At 43.1% G+C, this 21,474-nt stretch overlaps 1 protein-coding gene across 1 annotated transcript in view; it reads left to right on the plus strand.

Annotated features, from left to right (window-relative positions):
• The window catches only part of CDH13 (cadherin 13), a 1,026,047-nt gene that overhangs the window by 368,284 nt on the left and 636,289 nt on the right, over nt 1–21,474 (plus strand). The window contains exon 9 of the mRNA XM_044921967.1: nt 10,382–10,590. Within this exon, the coding sequence (XP_044777902.1) occupies nt 10,382–10,590 (209 nt within the window). The remainder of the gene's footprint in view (nt 1–10,381; nt 10,591–21,474) is intronic.

A 21,474-nucleotide genomic window follows, 5' to 3' on the forward strand; every position in this document is an offset into this window, starting at 1 on the left:
TGAATATTTAGAGGTCATTGTTTACTGAGTACTGCTTCACATTATAGATTATAACGTCTTTAGGAGATGGGACTGTGTCTTCTCTATTAATTATAGCACTGTATACATTTGTTTCAATGTTTATAAATCAGAAGCTGGTTCAATACACATTCCCTGAAGACTCATTTTGCAGGATTTTTGTTTATTTGTTTGCTCATCTTGGACATTTAAATTTATTTCCAAATGTTGGGTTACCACTGCTGCACTCCTACCTGCCTTCATCTCCAAGCCCTCCTCATCCCTTCTGAAACATTTCATGGGAGCATTGAAAGAGACTAGTTGATCATCCCGCCTAGAGTTGTAGGGAAGAGATTGGGTCAAAACTAAAGGCCCTTTAGATTTATGATGCTGTCTTGTTAAATTGATGGTGGTCAAGGTTATAATTAGATCTTCAAACTCTCCTAGCCAATTAAAAAATGTGCCTATGTGATTTGCATACTTTAACTCTTTGGGTTATGTATTAGTATCAATATTTACCTGAAAAGCTATAATTCATCACTTCAAATGTTTCTAATGTGTTGTTGCATTCTTAAATATGATTTTATTATGACTTAAGGCCAAAACATTGATTAAAAGAACACATCCAAATTTATAATAAAATACAGGAAAGTTATACAGAAATTTGCTTCCTAAGCAATTTTTAGAGAACACATCTCTTCAGTAAAGTGAGAAATATATGTTGATAATCCATCATCTTGGATACTTTCTGATATTGATGAGCATGCTCATTGGTTGACTTTCTCTCACTGTTAGAAATAAGTTGTTATGTTGAACTATGATTTGTTTGCTTGTAATTTCTACCCTGTGATGCTTGTTTGGCCTTTTAATACAATGAAGAAATGGAACACATATCCTTCAACAGGGCAACCCTCCAGATGGTTGTGTGGTCCAATCTTCTAGACACTGAATACCATGAAGGCAGATAATCTACCTTATTCATCTTTATGTTGACATTTATCCCTTACTGCCTACTATCCTGCACATTGTAAGTGAAAGAATGATATTTTTAATGGATTGCTAGATGAGATTTAGAATAATAGAATTTCCCAATTGTAAGAGACATCATCCAACACCAGAATCTCTTCCACACCATTCTTGCTGCATAGTCATTTAGGTTATACTTCAGAGTATCTAGTGACAAGCAAATTATTTCATCCAGAAAAAAACTGGAGCTGCCAAAGGGTACCCTGAATTTCTTCAGGCTTTTCTAGTATTTGGACAACAATGAGTTCATGCAAATAACTAATATTTACACTACACATTCTTGTCGCCCCCACCTGCACAATTATAAAATCTCAACAGACCCACCCCACCTCCCCTGGCCATCATTGAGATTATTTTTGAAAGACCTCACATAAACTCACAAATTATTCTCTCATGACCCTTCCTTCTAGCCTCTTTGTTGGTTAACATACCTGAAAATCTCTTAAGGGAAGTGTCTCCTCCCTGCTTTTGTGAGAAGGCTGTTTCTCAAGTCCATCTCTAGGATCCCCACAGCCATGGACCCCCATGATGCCGGAAGACCCAAAGCTGCTTTAGTGTTCGTTGTACCAGAGCAAAGTCAAGTGTATTCCATTCAGAAATAGGGCCAAGCCACCATTCACCATAGCAGTTTGTGAGGAACTAGACTAACAGTGCATGAGATTACCTAAATTTCCTGTCGTTTATGAATCTTTAAGCTTGTATATATAGCTTATTCTTTCCCTGAGCTACAACCCCATGGGGCTGGACTAGGAAACCAATATTGAGTTCTCTCTGTCTTCCTTCTGTCTCTGCATTTCTCTAAGTGCTCATGTAGAAGTTGTCCTCCTGACAAGCCCCTTCCTTCCTATGTAGATCTGCCCATGCAATTGAGAGGTACTTGGGAAATCACGGGTCTGATTGCATCAGACACAATCAGGATCTGAATCACAATTTAGGCTCAGCCAGGACACACTGCCACATGTCCCCAGACAACTCCAACTGCAAGGCCAAAAGTTTTGAACGTTGTAGTGGAGCAAATCTCTCTTCTCATTAATTTACCTTTACACAGAGGCATGTTTGCACATAATTACTAGATAACTCAAAAACTAAAGGCTATGTAAGAGCCACGTGCTAGTACTATGAAATCACAGAGAGGCAATCCCTATAAATCTGAGACTTGGTGATTCTCAAAGCTACTGAGTCTGTGATTAATATTTCACTGATCGGGTGACTTTCAATTGGCTTACTCAAATCTTCATATGAGTTTAGGCCATCATTCTCACTTTTGTTTGGAGAGTTTCAAATTTGCTTAGCTGTCAGGTTGCTGTTCTGCTGTTTATTCATTCAATGAACAGGGTTGAGTGTGTATTGTATCAGGCACTATGCCACAGAAAGTAATTCGAATTTGAAATACAAATTTATAGTGATTATAAGTACCATGGGATAGACAATACACAGTATTCTTTCAGGAAACAATCTGCCATGTTTTAAAGAATCTGTAATGAGAGGAAAATGTAACACCCTGACAGAGAAGACTAGTTTCAAAACTAGCAACTCAGTTTTAATGGTAGGCAGAGAAAATCCCCTGAAAGCAGATGTGGGCTCTGTCTTCTTCCAAGAGGAAGCCCTTAAGGGTTTACATGGTAAAAATAGGTTTCTGCAGAAGATCACTTGACAAGATCATTCACTATGGTATCTTTGCCTGACATGATAGAATTGAAACTCTATTTTATGGAAGTTGGAATTGAAACATAAGATGGTATTAAGACTGTGCATTCTTGCACCTATCAAATCTATAAAGCCTTAGGAGGTGAAATCTATTCCTGAGCTAATCAGTCATGGTTGAGACCATGCCCATAACCTTACAGAAGCTCTGCAGATGTCAGTGCTTATTCCTGGCCAAACATGGATTATAGGATACAGTTCGGTACCCTCATTAATAGGAGGGTAAAATGAATGAAGGCCGGAGGAGGTGCCTATTTTATCATCCAGGGATCTGGCCCAGTGTGGGTAGGACTAAACATATGTTAATGAAAGTTTGATTGGCTAGAATATTTGAGAAATGAAGGTGTTCGGGGAAACCACAGGGAATGCTTTCTGTTTCTCTCAGTTGGGCAAATCCATAGAGCCTCTGGACTAAGCCTTGTGAGTTCTTTTAAAGGAAGTTGGTACCTCTGGATGCCAGTGGGATACTGAGGGATGTGAAAAGCAATTAGTCTTGCTCTGTATCCTGGGGAGAGTCCATCTGATATCCGAATTAAGTGCTACTTCAGTTGTCAGAAAGGCATGGCTTTCTGTGTCCCAGCAAGGACTAGCAAATCAACCAATATGCAGGCCCTTCTGGCTAATGGAACAACTGGATTCTGTTTTACTAACTAGGCCAGGGGTACTGGGATATCTGGTATAGCCTAAGGGAGAGTAAATAATTTGTATTCTGCTGCACAGAGTCATTGGCTGGTCTCAGTGGTGTGCTACAGTCAGCTAGTACGTGGACTCCTGAGAGCTGGTTGTTAAGCTTCTAGAAAATCTGCAAGCCAATTGAAGGCACATTGGTAGCTGAGATCAGCTATGTTTAGAATATTTACACCATAGACATTGGCAAATGATATGAATCAGGACTTTTTCCTTTACCATCATACTGCTCAAACAATGCTACTTTCTTCTGTGTGCGAGTGGAGATTGCTAGAAGTAGATTATCTATAGATCCAACCATATCTACCTGTAGGGAGATGCAGCTCTTGGGAAGATTGATGCAGAGCCCACAGGCCCCCGACCCACACGCATCCTCACCCAAGGGTACAAGTAGTCTGAACACCAACTCTAAGAGGCCTTTTCACTTACATACAGACTAATTTTCATGTCTCTACAAATGTATGTATGTGTGTATGTATCTATGTATGTATTTAGGACCATTTGCCCATCTAAGGCGTGAGTGTATGGATCATAGACTGACCCCAAAACACTTACCAGAGTAGCACAAAGTCCGTATTTTAGTACATACCTATCTACATGAGCAGGGCTGATCTACATTTTGCAGATAAATTTAAATCCATTTGCATTTTCATATTTCCTGGGATCATAATACGGCTTAATTTGACCACTCACACATTTCAAGATGGTAAGAAATCTATGCCTTTTGGATTTTCATCCTTAAGAACCACATTCAAAAGAAAGAAAGAAAAAAGCATAAAATCAAGGTCAGGAAGATTAAGCCCCTGAATTCACGTGCCAAACTTCCCATTTCAATTGTGGTTTTTTTCTCCCAGCTAAAGTTTGTCTTTTTGTGACATTTGCATTAAGCCCAGAGGACATTTTGAGTGGAAACATGCTGAAAGCATAATTGAAACGCTGAGTGGTGCCATTTGTCTAATTTGCATTTTTCCCCCAGGTGGGGAGTTTTCACTCCCCATTTCTTCTCCTGGGGTGTTCAAAGATTATCTCAAAAAATGATGTTGTACAATTGATTCCAATAAATCCCCACGTACAGTATATTATATGTATATATATTTTTTCTTTCTAGAATCTATTTTAAATGCCACAGGGATAAACTATGTAAGGAAGTCCTTTGTAGGTTCATAATAGTACAGTTTCTTTTCTCCCTCAGATAGAGATTTTGAATATTTGTCCACAAACTTAATTTTTTATTAGAATTTTCCCTTTCAGTTATCCTCATGGTGCCATTCCAAGATATTTAGGAGGGTGTCTCTATAGAAACAAACATTTAAAAAAATAGGTAGACATAAACTATTCAATTTCATCCTTAATATGTTCTTTGAACTCTGTGCCCCCAAATATGCACTGACTTGATCTCTATTAAAAAGTTTGAGAATCACTGATATTTTGGTGTCTCAACAAAGTTATTAAATGAGACAATGATGCAGGGCTGATGCTATGAGTTGCACCCTTTAATGGGGAATTTAAGGTGAGATTATAATCGGTGGGGAAGTAGAGTCTGTTTTTCTGGGAGGAAGAAGTCAAATATGAGTGTGGTAAATTGTTTCTCTTTTGACTTAGTATTCCTCATATACTCCAGATCTGCCATTTAGATACGGCCGAAGCTGCTGTCATCGGCGAGGTCGAGTTTTGTGCTTTTTCTAAGGTGTGCATCTTTCTCAAACTTGCATTATTTATGTTAGACATATTCTTTCAAATATCAGAAGGCCTCCTAGATGATATCGAATAATCATATGGAATTCTATCAGATCCCTTTTAGGTTATAAGCCTGAGTTAGGGTGGAGCCAGGCATGAATTTATCTAAATGAGGGATATGCAGAGAGGAATGTAGCCCAGGCCAGCATTTTCGGAGGGTGGAACTCACATCACTCAGAGGGCTTTAGTGTCTGCAAAGACAAACATGTGTTTTTATTTAACTCCTTAGATTTAATTTAACATTATTGGGGGAAAAAAGGACATCTGACCCATCCAATATATATTATAAATGTTATCTTCAAATAATTTTGTGAGAATAAATAATGTGAGACAAATAAAAGAAAAATATTAAGTGAATAATAGATCTGCTATGAAAATATGGTGAAAATGTGAGGCTGGACGCGGAGTGTTTGAAGGAGGGAGTATATTTGCCCAGGCAGACCATCATGAACTGTGTGGCCTTCCCCTCATTCAACCTCACTAAGTGTCAGTTTCCTTTTTTTTTTCTAAGATATTAATTAATTAATTTATTTATTTATTTGACAGAGAGAGTGACAGAGCACAAGCAGGGGGAGCAGGAGAAGGAGAGGGAGAAGCAGGCTCTCTGCTGAGCAGGGAGCCCAATGCAGGGCTGGATCCCAGGACCCCGGGGATCATGACCTGAGCCAAAGGCAGACGCTTAACCTTCTGAGCCACTCAGGTGCCCCTAAGTCTCAGTTTCTAGAGAGGAAACAAATCATCTACCTCAAATTGGTCATGTGAGGATTCACTGCAATCATGAGTGTAAAGCCTTCGGTGTGGTGTCATGCTTTTTGGAAAAATACGAGTTTAGATTGGTAGGAAGTTATCTGTACAAACAATCCATTTAAAGAACATTTAATGAAACTCTGTTGAGTCTACTATGGGTGGAGCACTGTGATTTCGCTTCTTTGGTGTCATTTTTTTCTTCACAACCTCTCACGTGAGACAGGTAGGGCTTTGCCAAGAAGAGTAGGAAGATTCAAAGATGGTCCAGTCTGGATCAGAATCATCTGCCTCACTCCTTTGGCCCCAGCAGAGGCGCCTCTAGTAACCGTCTCCATGGTGACCACACTTGGCCCAGCAGGCCAGAGCATGGGTACCTGACTAGAAAGAGATGGAAGGACCCAGGAGGCAGGTGGAAAACTAGCTGGAAGCAGGAAGCTATGTAGGAAAAGGAAAAAAGTAGTTTCCTTAATGCCCACAATTACAGGAGTAATGATGGTAATAATTCTTACTCATGGAGCACCATCCTAAGTGTTTTATGCATGTAGGTATGTATGATCGTGTTGAATGCTCACCATAAGAATTACAGTACCTGTGAGGGAGGTACTACCGTTTGTCCCACTTTACAGATGAAGACATTGAGGTACAAAGAGGATGGGTGTCTGCCCAAGGTCAGGGCTGCTGCACATGTGCCAGGTTTGGAAAACGGCTTAGAAACCTACCATTAAAACTGCCCTTTCTTAGGGCATGGGAAGAGTAGTTCCTGGCATGCTAGGTCCCCAACCTCCTCTCTGTGCCTAGGATGGCTGGGGAATGTGGAAACCTGGCATCTTGACAAGCAGTCCATTGTCTGAGGTCCTGGTTTTTGGCCCTTAGCTGCATTAGATTCATCTGGGGAGCTTTAAAGGGATACCAGTGCCCAGACCCCAGCCCAGCCTGGTTATATCAGAATCTTGGTTGGGAGTTGAGCAGGTATTGCTATGTTTTAAAATGCTCTCCAGATGATTCTCATAGCCTTGAAAAAAACACAGTCTAAAGCATCTGCTCTTGAATTGGTAAAGGTGTCTAAAAGAGAGACCCAGTTTTGCAATCCTTAGTTATTTGACAGAGCAAGCTGGGAAGAAAGCTGGAATATATCGGGTGCCTATGATGTGCCAGATCCTGAATATAGATGTGGTCTCTCACTATGCCCTTATTTGGGACCTCTGAGAAGCCCAGAGGGATTAGTGAGTGGCCTTCAGGGGTCAGGATGGGGCAACTGCCCTATTCCCTCTTATGCATCAATTCCCAGGAAATGAATGTACTGAGAGCTTAAATTATGGAGGTAGACAGATGGACTGGGGACAGGTTCCTGCTTTCTCTGGGTGTATGAACTCGAGCAAGTTGCTCAATCTCAGAGGCTCAGTCTGTTTTCCCGTAAAATGGAAAATGATGCTTTTAGAGTATGCATTTTCAGTGGGGCTATGATACCCCCAAGAGGGTGGCATGGGGGAGGGGCAAAACATTGCCTTTGTGTGTGTATAAAGCACAGAGGTACGTAAGTACACAGACATGCAGCATATCTGTGCCATTGAAATTTCATGACAGCAGCGACGCCTGAGTGGCTCAGTTGGTTAAGCATCTGACTCCTGATTTCAGTTCAGGTCGTGACTTCAGGGTTGTGAGATCCAGACCCAAGTTGGGCCCTGCACTGGGCTTGGAGCCTGCTTGGGATTCTCTCCCTCTGCTCCTCCTCCTGCTCATCTAAGACAAGAATGGCCTAGAGACCTCCTTTCTCAATTCCTGCCCTTGCTTGCAGCAGCTTCTGCTCCCAGCATTAAAGAAGTACCATGCCCTCAGTCCACCCCTATTAGAGTATCATTTTGCCCCTGGAGAGCAACTGAATTAAGTATAATCATTTGAATGCCTCCTGTATGCAAAAGCATTCTATTCATTGCTAGAGATCTAGAGATGAATAATGAGAAGAAGAAAGATTCAATTTCTGATCTTGGTTCTTTTTTTAAAAAAAGATTTTATTTATTTGAGAGAGAGAGAGAGTACAAGCAGGGGGAGTGGCAGAGAACAGGGAGAGAGAGAAGCAGGCTCCCTGTTGGGCAGGGAGCCCGATGCGGGACTCGATCCCAAAACTCTGGGATCTTGACCTGAGCTGAAAGCAGATGCTTCACTGACTGAGCCACCCAGGCACCCCTCGGCTCTTGGTTCTGATGAGAAAAACAGATACATAAAATGGGCATATTGCTATAACATGATATAAAAGATCCTGTGTGCAGGAAACTTGGGGAACACAAAGAGGATATTTGGACAAGTTATGGAGCTGACTCTTGCAGAATGGCTAAGATTTAACAGGGTGAGGAAGGTGGGAAGTGACTTCTGCACAGAGGGAGCAAAATGAGCAGAGAGGTGGGAGGATACAGTAGGTGTAGGCTGGCGCAGAGGTGAGTAATGCATGAGGCACAGAGTGAGGGCAGAGGCCAGAGGCGAGGCCAATGGACGGCTTAGCCATGGAGGACCTTGGGTGCTGGCATCATTTGCACTGGGGAGCTGTAGTTGTATGAGACTCAGGTAGAGGCAAGTTGGTTCTATAGTTGTGTTGGGAGGGTCCAAATCTTTTTTCAAGGAATAAGTCTTGATGTGGCCTTCCAGGCCCCACATTTCCAGCTGATCTTCACTCTCTGTTCCCCACTTTCTCCCTTGCTCTCTGTGCCCATCTCACTGGCTTATTTGCAATCCCCTGAATGCCACTGGACCTTTGCACATGTGGCTCTTTCTGCCTGGAGTAGGTCCTCTGTTACTTATAAGGGTATTGAATTACTGTCTTTCTCTCCCGACTATACTTCAACCCAGGGACTGTGTCCATCTTTGCTCAACATTATAAACCCAGCATCTAGCATAATATAGATTCCTAGTTAATATTTGTGGAAGGGAGTAATGGATGTGGGAAGGAAGAAAGGAAGGGAAGGGCGAAACTAGAACCCCACAAACTTTTGTATGTCTTTCCTCACTCCCAGTCCTCCCCAGTTCGGTCTGTCTTCTTGGGTCCTGCCCAGGGGCCAGGGCCAGAACCAGCCAGCATCCTAGCCAACCAGCAGGCCCTGTCATTTGAGCAGCGTGCCTTCAGTGGATGAATGCTAATCGATAATAATGAAACAATTTATGTGTCTCTCCACATTTACAAACTGTGGAAGGCACCTCCTTTGCTCTCTCCAAGCCTCAGTTACCTTATCTATAAACTGGGGTCAAAAAAGTACCTCATTCGTTGTGCAGATTAAATAAGATAATGCATGTAAAATGCTTGACACTTAGCCTCGCGTGTGGAAATTGTTCAATTCACGTTAGCTACTATCATTATCAGCTGATATGGTTATTATCACCGTAAGAATTATCTCCCAGAACAGAAAGATCAGCTTAGTTCATCAAATATTTATATGGCTTTAACAGTGTGCTCAGACCAAGGTAGATGTTGTCACCAAAGACACGCAAGAAAGTTCCTTGAAGCAATATTTTGAGAGCCCCAAACTGGAAATAGTCCTGATGCCCATCAAGAGAAATTCATTAGAGCCACATACTGGAGTACTACACAGTGGTTAGGATTAACTGTTGTGATTCACAGACACATGGATGAATCTCACAAACATAATATCGAGTGGAAGAATCCAGACACAAAAGAGCACACACTGGATGATCCCATTTTTATGAAGTGCAAACGCAAGTGGAACAGACCTATGGTTTTAGAAGTCAGCATTTGTGCAGCCTTCAAGGAGGAAGCTGGGGATTGTGGCTCAGGAGGGAGGGGAAGGTTGGTAGTATTTGTATCTGGGCCTAGGCCCTGAGTATAAGGGCATGCCCACTTTATGAAAATACATCAAGTTGCACATTCTGATTTATGTGCTTTTTCTGTATCTGTATTATGCTTCTGTTAAAGGTTTACTAAACAAACAAGTCTGTTCAGTAGAGAGCTGAGGAAACAGAAGTGGGGTGAGGAAAGAAGGCCAGCAGTACAATTCTGTGCTTGCCCACAAGAACAGCTGCTTCTCCTATTCCTTCCCAAACATGACTTAGCCATTCAACTATAGGAATTTGGTCCATATCTATCCCACCAGTGTGTTAATCTGAGCCAGGCGTCATTGGTACAACACCAGACTGACTGGTTTTCTTGGCCTCTCTTCTCTCTCAAACCACTCTCTGGAACCCTGAGCTGCTGTCTTAAAAGATCCTGTTCATCTCTGCGTCCTCAGTGCTTAGTACCTGCCTAGAACATGGCAGGTGATCAAGGACAGATCTAGAATGAATGAAGTTTCCCAGCACAGTCAGAGCTAGAGAGCTACAGGGGGTGCTATGGGATAAGGGGAAGCATTTGTAGATTTGGGTGGGGAGTAGTGACCCACATTTAATGGTCAGAGATTTCTCCAGCAGTAAACTGCCCAACCTACTCACACTCTTTCTGTTTTTGTTCACCTGTTCTGTTTTGGTTTGTTTTTTTCCCCAGTGACCTTCAGTGACTGCAAGGGAAACAACAAGCTACACTATGAGGTCTCAAGCCCATACTTCAAGGTGAACAATGATGGCAGCTTAGTTGCCCTGAAAAACATAACTGCGGTAGGCAAGACTCTGTTCATCCACGCCCGGACTCCCCATGCAGAAGACATGGCAGAACTCGTGATTGTCGGGGGGAAAGACATCCAGGGCTCCTTGCAGGTAACACAGCTGTTTGGGATAAACTGGGTCCACAGAGGAACGTTGGGGTCTGTATGTCTTATGTGGAAAATAGTTCTTTGGTTTATTATTGGCCAAGACTTCTTTGTTGTTGCAAAGGACAACAACCCAACTCAGAAAACTATTCGGGGGAGGAGGTGGTATGTGAGAATTTATTGGCTAACGAGGCAACTATTTCAGAGTAACTCTGCCTTCAGGCATGGCAGTGTACCAGTGCCCAGTTATGACATCAGCTTTGATCCTTACCCATTTTGTGGTTCTGTTTCCCTTCTGTTGGCTTCACTTTTATTTATTTATTTTTTATTCTTACGTTAATCCCCATACATTACATCATTAGTTTTAGATGAAGTGTTCCATGTGGCTTCACTTTTAGACAGTCACATCCTTCTCTGCCTTCCAATGTGGAGATCTCAGCAGCTCTACTTCATTTTCCCAGCCTGAAGTCCCCTGAGAAAGCGCCTCTTCCTGATAATGCCAACAAATGCTTGAAATCAAATCTTATTGGCTCTCATTAGATCACATGTTCATCCTTGAACTAGTCACTGTGTCCATTGGGTAGCGATGCTCTAGTTGGCTCAGTCTGAGTCACGCGTCTCATCCTGAAGCCAGGGTGGAGTCAGCCCCACCTAAGACATATGGGCGGAGAGTGAAAGATAGGTAGTTACTCAAAGTAAATCAGCATGCTGTTGTCTGAGGGTGGGAAATGGTGCTTGGGCGGGCATGATCTAGTGCCCGTTCAGGATGCACACATATGCTGATCCTTGTACTTGTGTAACATGTTTACACACTTTAAGAATGCTACCAACTGCCCTTTAGACTTCCTGACTGTGTCATCCAGAGACTTTTTGCTACCGTGGACTCACCTACCCCTCCTTCATCAAGATTTTAAAGACTCTGGTTTCTTGATAGAAAGGAAAGGCGCACAGCAAGACCCAGACCAAACAATTACAATAATAATGGTGTGTTCCCAGCTGGGTGTGGCTAGCTTTTGCTCCTGCTTGATGGTCTGCTCTTACCCAATTTTTCAAAGCCTTGATTTTTGCTGCCTTTCTCCATCTGCCACACTCCCCATAACCTTGCTTTATCTGCGAATTTTTGTTCAGCAGTGGAGGGTGGGGGGTTGGTACGAACACCGATTCTACAGCTGGGGAGCAGAGACAGAGACTGTGTGATCTTGAAAGAATCATCAAACTCCTTTATCTGCAGACTGGAGGGGTGAAACAGTCTGGGATGGCTAATAAGTGGCATGTGCATTGCCCCATTCTGTCACCATACTCATGGCAGATATGGCTAATTGTCCCCAGCTTGACCTGAGTATCTTTCCCAATACAGTGCTCTGGAGCTACTATCCATTGATCATTCAGAGATGTTTCCAGGGATGGAATTTATTTGTCATCCCTAGACCGGACAGACTCCACAATTCCCCTTCATATCTGTGAATCTGTGAGTTAAGGGTAGATAGCAAGCTAAAAATGAATCCACAGTGTGCCACCGATATTTTCAAAGAGAACAGGATATTGATGAATATGTCCAGTGTGGCAACCCACTAGCACCACAAAAGCAAGCTTTTCTCTTACTTAACCATTTCACAGCATCTCACTAACTTGCGATATAAATGACTTGGTAAATATCTAAAGTAACAAAATTGCTGGGACGTGCAGCACAAAGTGCTTCTTAGGAACAAGTAAATGGTACAGAAACTCACATAAGGGGGTTTGCATGTGGGATGGGATGTATTTAGACAGACATTGTTCATCGTGATGAAAGGCTTCTCTTTAAATCCAGAAAAGACAGTGTCATCCTGCTTAGCTTAAAGCAGAACAGAGGGAATTCTGGGCACTTCCCAGGACAGACTCCACCTTGATAGGCTCTGAGACCTGGGGTTCAGTACGAAGAGACTCAGTCTTGAAGAACTGGCCTCTTGAGTCCCAGAGAGACACCCTCCTGGAGGCCAGGCCCCTCAGAGCCGTTTCTCATTCGCCTTTGTCTGAGCCCATTGTCCACAAAGCCTGGTTGCCATCGGCAGCTTCTTATAAAGCCTGGTGGAGGCCGTGGCACCGTGCACTTTGCCGGACCCCAGCAGAACGGGGCATTCCCCTCCTGCCTCCAGTAATTTCATGAGGTTTGAAAATAGGCCTCGTGAAGCTGCCCAGATGTGTCTATAATAAAAAGTCCAAAAAAATTAAAAAGAAAAAAAAAAGATAGGAAAACAATATAGCTAGCCAAAGAATTCTTCCAAGGAGAACACAGTCCTTAAGAGATATTCATTTGGTATTTTGAGGCCCTCCTATGTGCAGCCGAGTGGCCAGCTGCTAGAGAGGGGAAGCACTGTGCCCTCAGTCAGCCCCGCTCTTGGGCGGGAAGGGAAAATGAACGAGTATGTTGAAACAGCCCTAAGCAGGGCACCAAGGCCGACTGCTCTCCTGTGCCTTTTAGAGAACAGATCGGGCAGTGGAAGCTGGGCTGGTAACAGAGCCAGCACGTTCATGGCCCTCACAGTCTGCCGGGGGCTGCCCTCATGGGCCCCAAATGCTGACTCATTAAATCTCCCCCACCGCCTATGAGGCATGTGCTACTGTCCTCTCTTTACAGATGGGGGAAACTGAGGACATAGAGGTGAGTGAGAAATTATATTATTTAGTGGGACTCTCTCAAGGGTGTACATCTCAGTCTGTGCTTTGTGTCCATTGTTTTTAACCCTCACAACCCTCCCCCGTGGGGCTGCTGACTTCACCCCTTCCTCCAGATGTGAAAAGTTGGCCAAGATCCCCTAGCTTGAAATTGGCAGAAATGAGATTGAGATCTGGCCTCTCCGTACAAACATTCACTCTTCTTTCCCACCCATGGGTCAAGAGATGAGGGCACGAGTCAGAGCAATACAGTAGCAATGGAAGAAACCAACAAATGGCAGGTGTGGTTTGAAGGAGGAAAGAGCCAGGATTTAGCATTTGGGTGACTCCAAGCTGTGCAGGCTAGGAGGATGGAGGTGGATTGGACCAGTCAGAAAAGGGGTGGTTGGGAAAGGTGCTTGCTTAGTCAGGCTTGGATGTGTTGAGTTGGTGGCTCATGGGGACATCTTGATAGAGATGACAGAAAATATGGGACTAGATCTTAGGGTAAACACTTAGGGGAAGAACAGTATAGTGGTAAGGCTTTGGCTTTGGTGTTGAACTTAAGTGGGTTCAAATTTCTCCTCCACCACCTATGACCTGTGACTTTGGACAAGCTACCCAACTCCCTAAACCTCAACATCCTTATCTATGAGACAGGGGTAAGAATAATCTGCATCACAGAATCATTCTGTTGGGCACAGCCCAGAGCACCAGGTGACCCATCCTAACAATGGTATCATATTGGAACCTCTAGAGAAAGAATAGCTACTGGGGGTTAAGTGATCTCACTGAGGCCAGGAGACAGAAGGCGGAGATTAAGGGAAGGAGGAGAAAGTGAAGCCAGAAAGCCTAAACCTGTGAAGTCTATTTGTTAATAGCTTAATTATAGACTCCCAAGCTGTCTCCGCATTTTGAGTGGGCTGCCCAGAAGCTAGGACCTCTCTATATGGACAGTGTAAGATCACCTTAGACTGGAGAGGGCAGAGGAGCAGCTTAGTCCCTCATGTTTTGACAGGGGAGGTAGGATTGGTATGGAAGGGCCAAGGCATACCATGCTTACAGGAGGGGTTTCTAGCCTGGGGAAGGTAATGATGAACTGCGCTCATGAAAGTATGTCTGCACAGACAGTAGCTTGTCTGCACTGAGTCTGCTATCCCTCACTGCCTGACAACAGTGAATGGGAAGACAGCAGAGTGCTCGCTTTTATTTGTTTATTTTTACTTTGGATAGGGGGCTCCAATGGTTTATATGGGCAAGCTCCGTTTCATTCCTTATGCATCTTAGGTAGAGACGTCTTTACCCACTGTGCAAATGGGACTCATCAACCTCAATTTCACGTCTAGCACTAAAAAAAAATTTTTTTTAAGCCATCTTTTTATTTATTTTTTCTTTCTGACTTAAGAAGTTGTAGCTTCTGTGACTGTAGATTATAGCAAGGAATACTGACATCAATTACAGCACTGGAGGAAGTCAGGCTGGGAGGTAAGAACATCAGGGAGCTTGTAGAAATTTATTTTGAATTCCAGTTTGAGAGCTAAAAGAGACTGTGCCCACCAGCTTCATCTTGAAATGTGGGCGTTCACACTCTAAGCAGCTGTAGAATTTAGGTACCCATGACCTGGACAGCTGGGTCCTCAAGAACAGAGCAGGAGATGCACAATGCAACGGGAGGTAGGGGTGTGGGAGCCTGCGGGCTGCCGGCTTGGATCCAGTTCTCACACTGGGGCTGTGTCTTAAATGTAAATCTGATCACTTTACTCCTTGCTTAATGGGACCTTGCTAGCTCATCAGCCCACCTGGCCCCTAGGATAATATTCTGTCGCCTTCATAGGTGTCTGAAAGGGCCCTTCACTGTTGAGCCTGGCTGGTCTCTGCAGCCTTCCCTCCAGTCTGGTTCCTTTCATCTCTAAGTGGCTTGACCTGCTGAAATGCTTGACCTCCAAGAGCTTTCCCTGCTCCCTGTCCAAAGGAGGGTCTCCCTTGGTAGCAATGGTTCTGCTCCTTCGTGCCCTTCTTCTCAGTTTGTAAATTATGCATTTATTTCAGGTGTTTAAAGTCTGGCTCCCTGATAAGACTATATAAGCTCCCTGGAGGCAGAAATATAGTGTTTCCTTCCTATTTCCTTCCTCCCTCCCTTCCTTTCTTCCTTCCTTACTTCATTCTTTTCCGATGTGTCCATGGCTATATCCCTAGGACTCTGCACAGTGCCTGACATGCAGTTGGTATTCATTGACTGTCTTTTGAATAAACGCCTGAGTAGAATGCATGACACCTTCACACCACTCCCTGCACTGAACTCTGGGTTCCTCACTCCAATACCAAACCACTGTGGTTTCTTGAACTGGCCAAGCTATAGCCCCAGCTGGCGGTGGCCCCCTCGCTATGGCCCCAGCGGCCCCATGGCCAGCACCAATTGACCTGGCTAGCTCCTTTGATACTTCTGGGCCCGCCAAGATTTCCCTTCCTTAGGGACACCTCTCTGACTGTTCCCCCCAGATCATTAAGTGTTTTTTTTCCTCCATGTTCCTCATAGAACCCCGCCTGGCTCCCCGATCACAGCACTAAATTTTAACTGCCTGATTTAATTTGTGCTACTTCCCATCTCCGTTCTGAACTCCTGAACTCAGGGACCATGATGCCTTGATTCCCAGGGCTGCACTTACCACCTCTGCTCCATTTCCCTCACCTGTAAAATGGGTTCACAACAGAATCGACTTCATAGAGATGTCGTGAGGATTAAATGAGTGAATATATACAAAGCGTTTAGAGCAGTGGCCGGCACAGAGTGAGTGCCATGAATATGCCAGTTAGTCCTCATCGCTGTATCATCCAAGCCAGACTATAATAAATGCTCAGCAAAGGAGCCTGGCAAATCGAGACAACCCAGCCCTCCCTCCCCTGCGCATCATGACCAAATTCTATCTGGTCTACCACCTGTAGGGTATTTAGAATTCCACGTGAACTGAAATCGTTACCATTTCACTCCTCAGGTGTCCACTGGGTGTGAAACACTGACTAATCTTCCAGGACTCTCAGTTTCTATGGGTCCGCTTAATAAACACCCAGAGACTTGGCAGTATTTAGAAGTTAATTATGAAGCATTTACGCTTGTTCACTAAAAGTCAATATGTGGTGTTCTTAGTAAAAGGAAACTGGTCTCTGAATGAAGTTGTTTTATTAAATGCAAAAAAAAATTTCCTTCCCCTTTTTTGCCATTTAAAACATTCCCCCCCTCCAAATAGAATGAATAGAGAAAGTTATGACAGACACTGAAAAAGCTAAATGTAAGGCTTGCTTATCTTGGTGGATCACCATCACTGTAAACTCTTCATTTAAATGACATAAATTTGGCTCCTAATCCAATTTCAAGAACGAGGATGCAAATAGTTCCAGAAAGATAAAATAAAAGGAGCAATCAGAAGAAGGAACAACTTGGGAGGAAGCAGTTGTTTTTGTTTCTAATGTTTAAAATAAAAATATAAAACATGCCATTGACTGCTCAGCTGCCGATGTTAATATTGCTGCTAAATCTGTATCTTGGCCCTGGTGGGGATCAGGGAAGTGAACCCCCTGTCTGAAGTCTCGGGTTCCATGTGTTGAGTACCTTGAGGGATTGTGGTTCTGGGGGCCCCAAAGCAGCAGCTGGGTAGCTACTGTCCCTGCACATGTGCGTGCTCTGTGACATTTAGCTGAGCTGTGCATGATATGCACGGGGACCTGGAATCACCCCAAGTTGGGATCTAATCACACATTTAATACTTGCCATTCGGGTGGTGCTGAAAAGTACCCTAACTCTTTTGAGGTACAGTTTTCTCATCTGTGAAGCAGTGGCTATCTGTATTCCCAGCCTTGTCTAGATGCCAGCATGGGGTATACAAAAATTTTTTTTTTACTATCCTCCCTATCCCAGTGCTAACAGAGGGTCTCAGTCACAGACTGGTGACTCTTAACTGAAGTATACAGTGAGTTGCTGTCACCTCTGTATATTCCTTCACCATCTTTCCCGATCTCACACGTTCTAGACAAAAATATTTTTGCACATGTGTTACTGAGATGAACTCCGATTTTTACCACCTCTGAGCCAACCGTTTGAATCCTGTTTGCTTGGGCCATTATACCATTCAACCTCCCAGGCCCCTGTCATGCCGCACACAGGGAACTTGACTCCGTTTGTTTAAAGCATCCCTGAGAATGTGAGCCACCAGCTTATGGTAACTGCCTTGTTTTAAGATCTTATCACATTGACTGGGAGTGGCTTGGAGTCTGTCAACCTGGTCAATGGTATCGATCTCGCTCTCAAGAAATATGTATTAAAACCATTGCAGTGGAGAACCACTCTGGGCATTTACAGTGGCCATAAAGAAACGAGGAATTAAAGCTGCGGATAGGCTCCGATTTAACACGTGTGATAACTTCAGAACGCTGCGAAAGATCACTCTGCATGGCAAAAGCCTCCCCAGTTACTATTAGGGGAGTGTCCATTTAACTGTCACCCAAGTTAGGGAAAATATATAGTGTGAAAATTATGGTACAGATACAAGAATTGGGCCTAGAGTAAGGTATTAGGCTGTTACATTTTGACACATGCCTAAATTGTTCTGTTTATGATTCTTAGCTCCGGGATACTATTCAAATACAGATAAAAAGACATCCTTTGATTCATTAATTTAAGCATATAACAGATTGCTTTGTGGATCAGAACTAAGAAAACTGTATACTGAAGATTAATTTTAATTGAAATGCTTGGGGAAAAATAACTGATCCCACAGAAAGTCTACATTACTAAAAACAGCCTCCTATTGGCTTGTGAAAACTCAGGATTTCATGTTGTGCAGCAGTGTGGTCCAACAGAAAAATCATGTGAGCCACATACGTAATTTTAAATTTCCTTATAGTAACACATACATACACACACCCAATATGTCCATACAGGGTTAAATTTCATAAACATAGACTCTGTGTGTGTGTGTGTGTGTGTGCGTGCATGTGCGCACACACACAAGTTTAACCCACATATATATAAATATAATATATATATAACCCAATATATAATACATAATTTCTTTAAGATATTATCATGTCAACAAATAACCAATTTTTACATTATTTATGAAATTTTTATATTTTCCTATTTATACTCAGCCTTTGGAATTCGGTGTACGTGTTCCAGTTACAGCACATCTTAACGTAGATTAGCTAGATTTTAAGTGTTTAATAGCCACAGGCGGCAGATGTCTTCCAGTGGGACAGGGCTTCATGTATTTTGAAAGGGGGAGGGAAAGAGTCCTCTGCTGAGTGCCTACCATATTTAGGGCATGGTCTTAGATGCTCTCACTCATACGTCTGTTTCCCTGATCCTCATAACCAACCTGGGCCGTTGGTGATCTGGTTCCTTCCCTGCAGATGTGGAAGGAGCCCGGCTGCAGACAGGTTGACTGCTTTAGCTAACGTCAGCATTTGCAGCAAGCGCCAGAACTGGGAGCTGGGCCTGGGCTTTCTGATTTTCTGTAGTCACGTCTATTTTGGTAATACTGACATTTACAGCAGAACTGGTGCTTTTCTATTCTCCTGTAAAGACGATGAAATGACATAGAAAAATTAAAAAGTGGTTAGAGCTGAGCAAACTCCTGAAGAAATTTTAGGTAGGTGGACAAGTCCTGTGTTGTCATGACACTTTTTAAAAACTTTCCTCATGAATAGAATCTCTGGAGAAAGAAGCTTATGGAAACAGCACAAGGTTTCCCAAATGTTTAATGTCTCCTTGGCTGCAAGTTCCTGTTATTTGAGAATTTATCTCATTCACCTTCATGGTCCTAGAGTCTGGGGAAAATGCCTTACATTTATGTGTGTATATATATATATATATACACACACACACACACAAACATATATATATGTATGTATATATATATTTATATGTATGTGTATATATATATATTTATATGTATGTATATATAAAAGATTTTATTCATTTATTTGACAGAGAGAGACACAGCGAGAGAGGGAACATAAGCAGGGGGGGAGAGGGAGAAGCAGAACTCCCCGTGGAACAGGGAGCCTGATGCGGGGCTCAATCCCAGGACCCTGGGATCACGACCTGAGCCAAAAGCAGATGCTTAACGACAGAGCCATCCAGGTGCCCCACATTTATATTTTTTAATCATGATTTAAGATGTTGTTTTCATACGCATCCTATAGATGTGATCCTCACAACAGTGGCTTGAAGCAGATGGTGTTATTCGTGTTTCATGAGTCAGGAAACTGAGACTCTAAGAAGCAGGAGGGTAGGTCTGAGGTCCAAGAGCTGGTCAAGCGGCGCCCTCAGTATTCCAATCTGCAGTGAATCCCTGGGTCCAGTGTTCTAACCACAGCTTGCTTTCCAATAGCTGCTGGGGCCTTTTCAAGGAAGAGCAATAGAGCATCACCAGAGACAGATTTTCACCTGGTATCTTGGATGGAATAAGATACTATGCTGGAATGCACATTTTTCTGGGCTCTCTAATATGCTTCTAACCCCCTGTCTTTTCTTATTACCATAAATCAAGTATGAGTGTGTTCTTAAGTGTAAATATTGGGGTGATCCTCTTTTCAGACCCTCCTCTTACCTGGCATGTGGAGATCCTTGGTCACCATGGCATTGTCAGCGAGGCTGCTCTCATCAGAGATGAAATGGCAGAGGAAAACTAAAAGTGATTAGAAATATTTTTTACAAGTGCAAAAGTGAGGGGCGCCTGGGTGGCTCCGTCGGTTAAGTGTCTGCCTTTGGCTTAGGTCATGATCCCGGGGTCATGGTGCCCCATGTCGGGCTCCTTGCTCAGCGGGGAGTCTGCTTCTCCCCCTCTCTCTGCCCCTCCCCCCACTCATGCTCTCTCTCTCTCTCAAATAAAGAAAACATTTTAAATAAATAAATAAATAAATAAATAAATAAATAAATAAAAGTAAAAATGCAAAACCGAGTGAGAATCCTGAGGAAATCTTAGGTAGGTGGACAAGCCACATGTTGTCACAATGCTTTTTAAAAACCTTCCTCGTGAATAGAACCTTTGGAAACAGAACCTAATAGGAAAAGCAAGATTTCCAAATGTAAATGCCTTTAGGCCACTCTGTGAGAGTCTTGTTCTCATTTCTGATCAAAACAAACAGAAACTCCACACAGCTTTTGATACAGACATTGATAGTCTCCATTTAGTTCTTTGGTCTCAATACTCAAAATTTAGGTAGCAAAGAAACAGGGAGATGAAGACACACTATTCATTCCGTCCTTTTTCCCCCAGCACTTGGGTCAGTCAGATGATAGGGTCTTCACCCAAACTTTTAAGAAGCCTGAGCATTTGGAAAAAATATCAAAGCGTGTCAAGGGGTCACACAAATAGGAAGTATTTTCCACCTGTGCCCACAATCTAATCTCATCAGAGTTTGTCTTTATCCTGGATCCTGTTAACAGAAATAGAACCCCCAGGTCTGTCCCCCCTGGGGGTGCTACCACAACAACAAGAGTACCAATATCCTCCTGGAGTCCAGGCAGGGCCGGATATTTTCATTTGCTGACCTGCTTTTATCTGTCTTAATAAGGCAAGAGATAGCAACAATCATAAAGCAAACATTATGTGTGTGTGGCCATCCCAGAATGATGACGTTTTTTATTTAAAAAAAAAATAGATTTTTGTTAACACCTGCTCTTCTTTCTCTATCATGCAAAAAAAAAAGATAAATTCTCAAAAAAAAAAGTACTTTAAGTAATACCCCATATACAGTCTCAGACTTTGACATATCTGTGGGCTCACACATAGGAGAGAAAATTCACGTACTGACAAAGATGGCATCTTAACGCTCTTGGCAAGTCTCAGTCTCCAGACTGGTGAATATGGCCAGTTGGGGAGGCCTTTAAACAAAGAAAGAGAGAAAGAGCTTCCCTACAGGATGGAGTAAGACAAACATTCCAGGGCTGCCCAAGGCCAAAAGGGCTTAAAAAATTTGAGACCATCATTCAAGCAAATTCTAAAATACCCTCCATGAATGAGAGGCAGCCTTCAGTTGGACTGAGCTTACTGCTCTGACCCCATTGACCCCAGTGATTTCCCTCTAGCCTTCTTATAATTCAGAAGGGGCAATGTGGGATCTTCCCTTCTGTTCATTGTCTCCTCCACCAGTAAGAGGGAACTGGCCCTGAGATCCAAGAGGGGGTTCTTCCTTCCCCTGATGTCTACACAGTTTCTCCTGCCTCCCAGCTCTTTATGGAAATCAGATAGTCCCT

Source organism: Neomonachus schauinslandi, chromosome 16 (assembly GCF_002201575.2).
Source record: "Neomonachus schauinslandi chromosome 16, ASM220157v2, whole genome shotgun sequence".
Classification (NCBI taxonomy): Eukaryota; Metazoa; Chordata; class Mammalia; order Carnivora; family Phocidae; genus Neomonachus; species Neomonachus schauinslandi.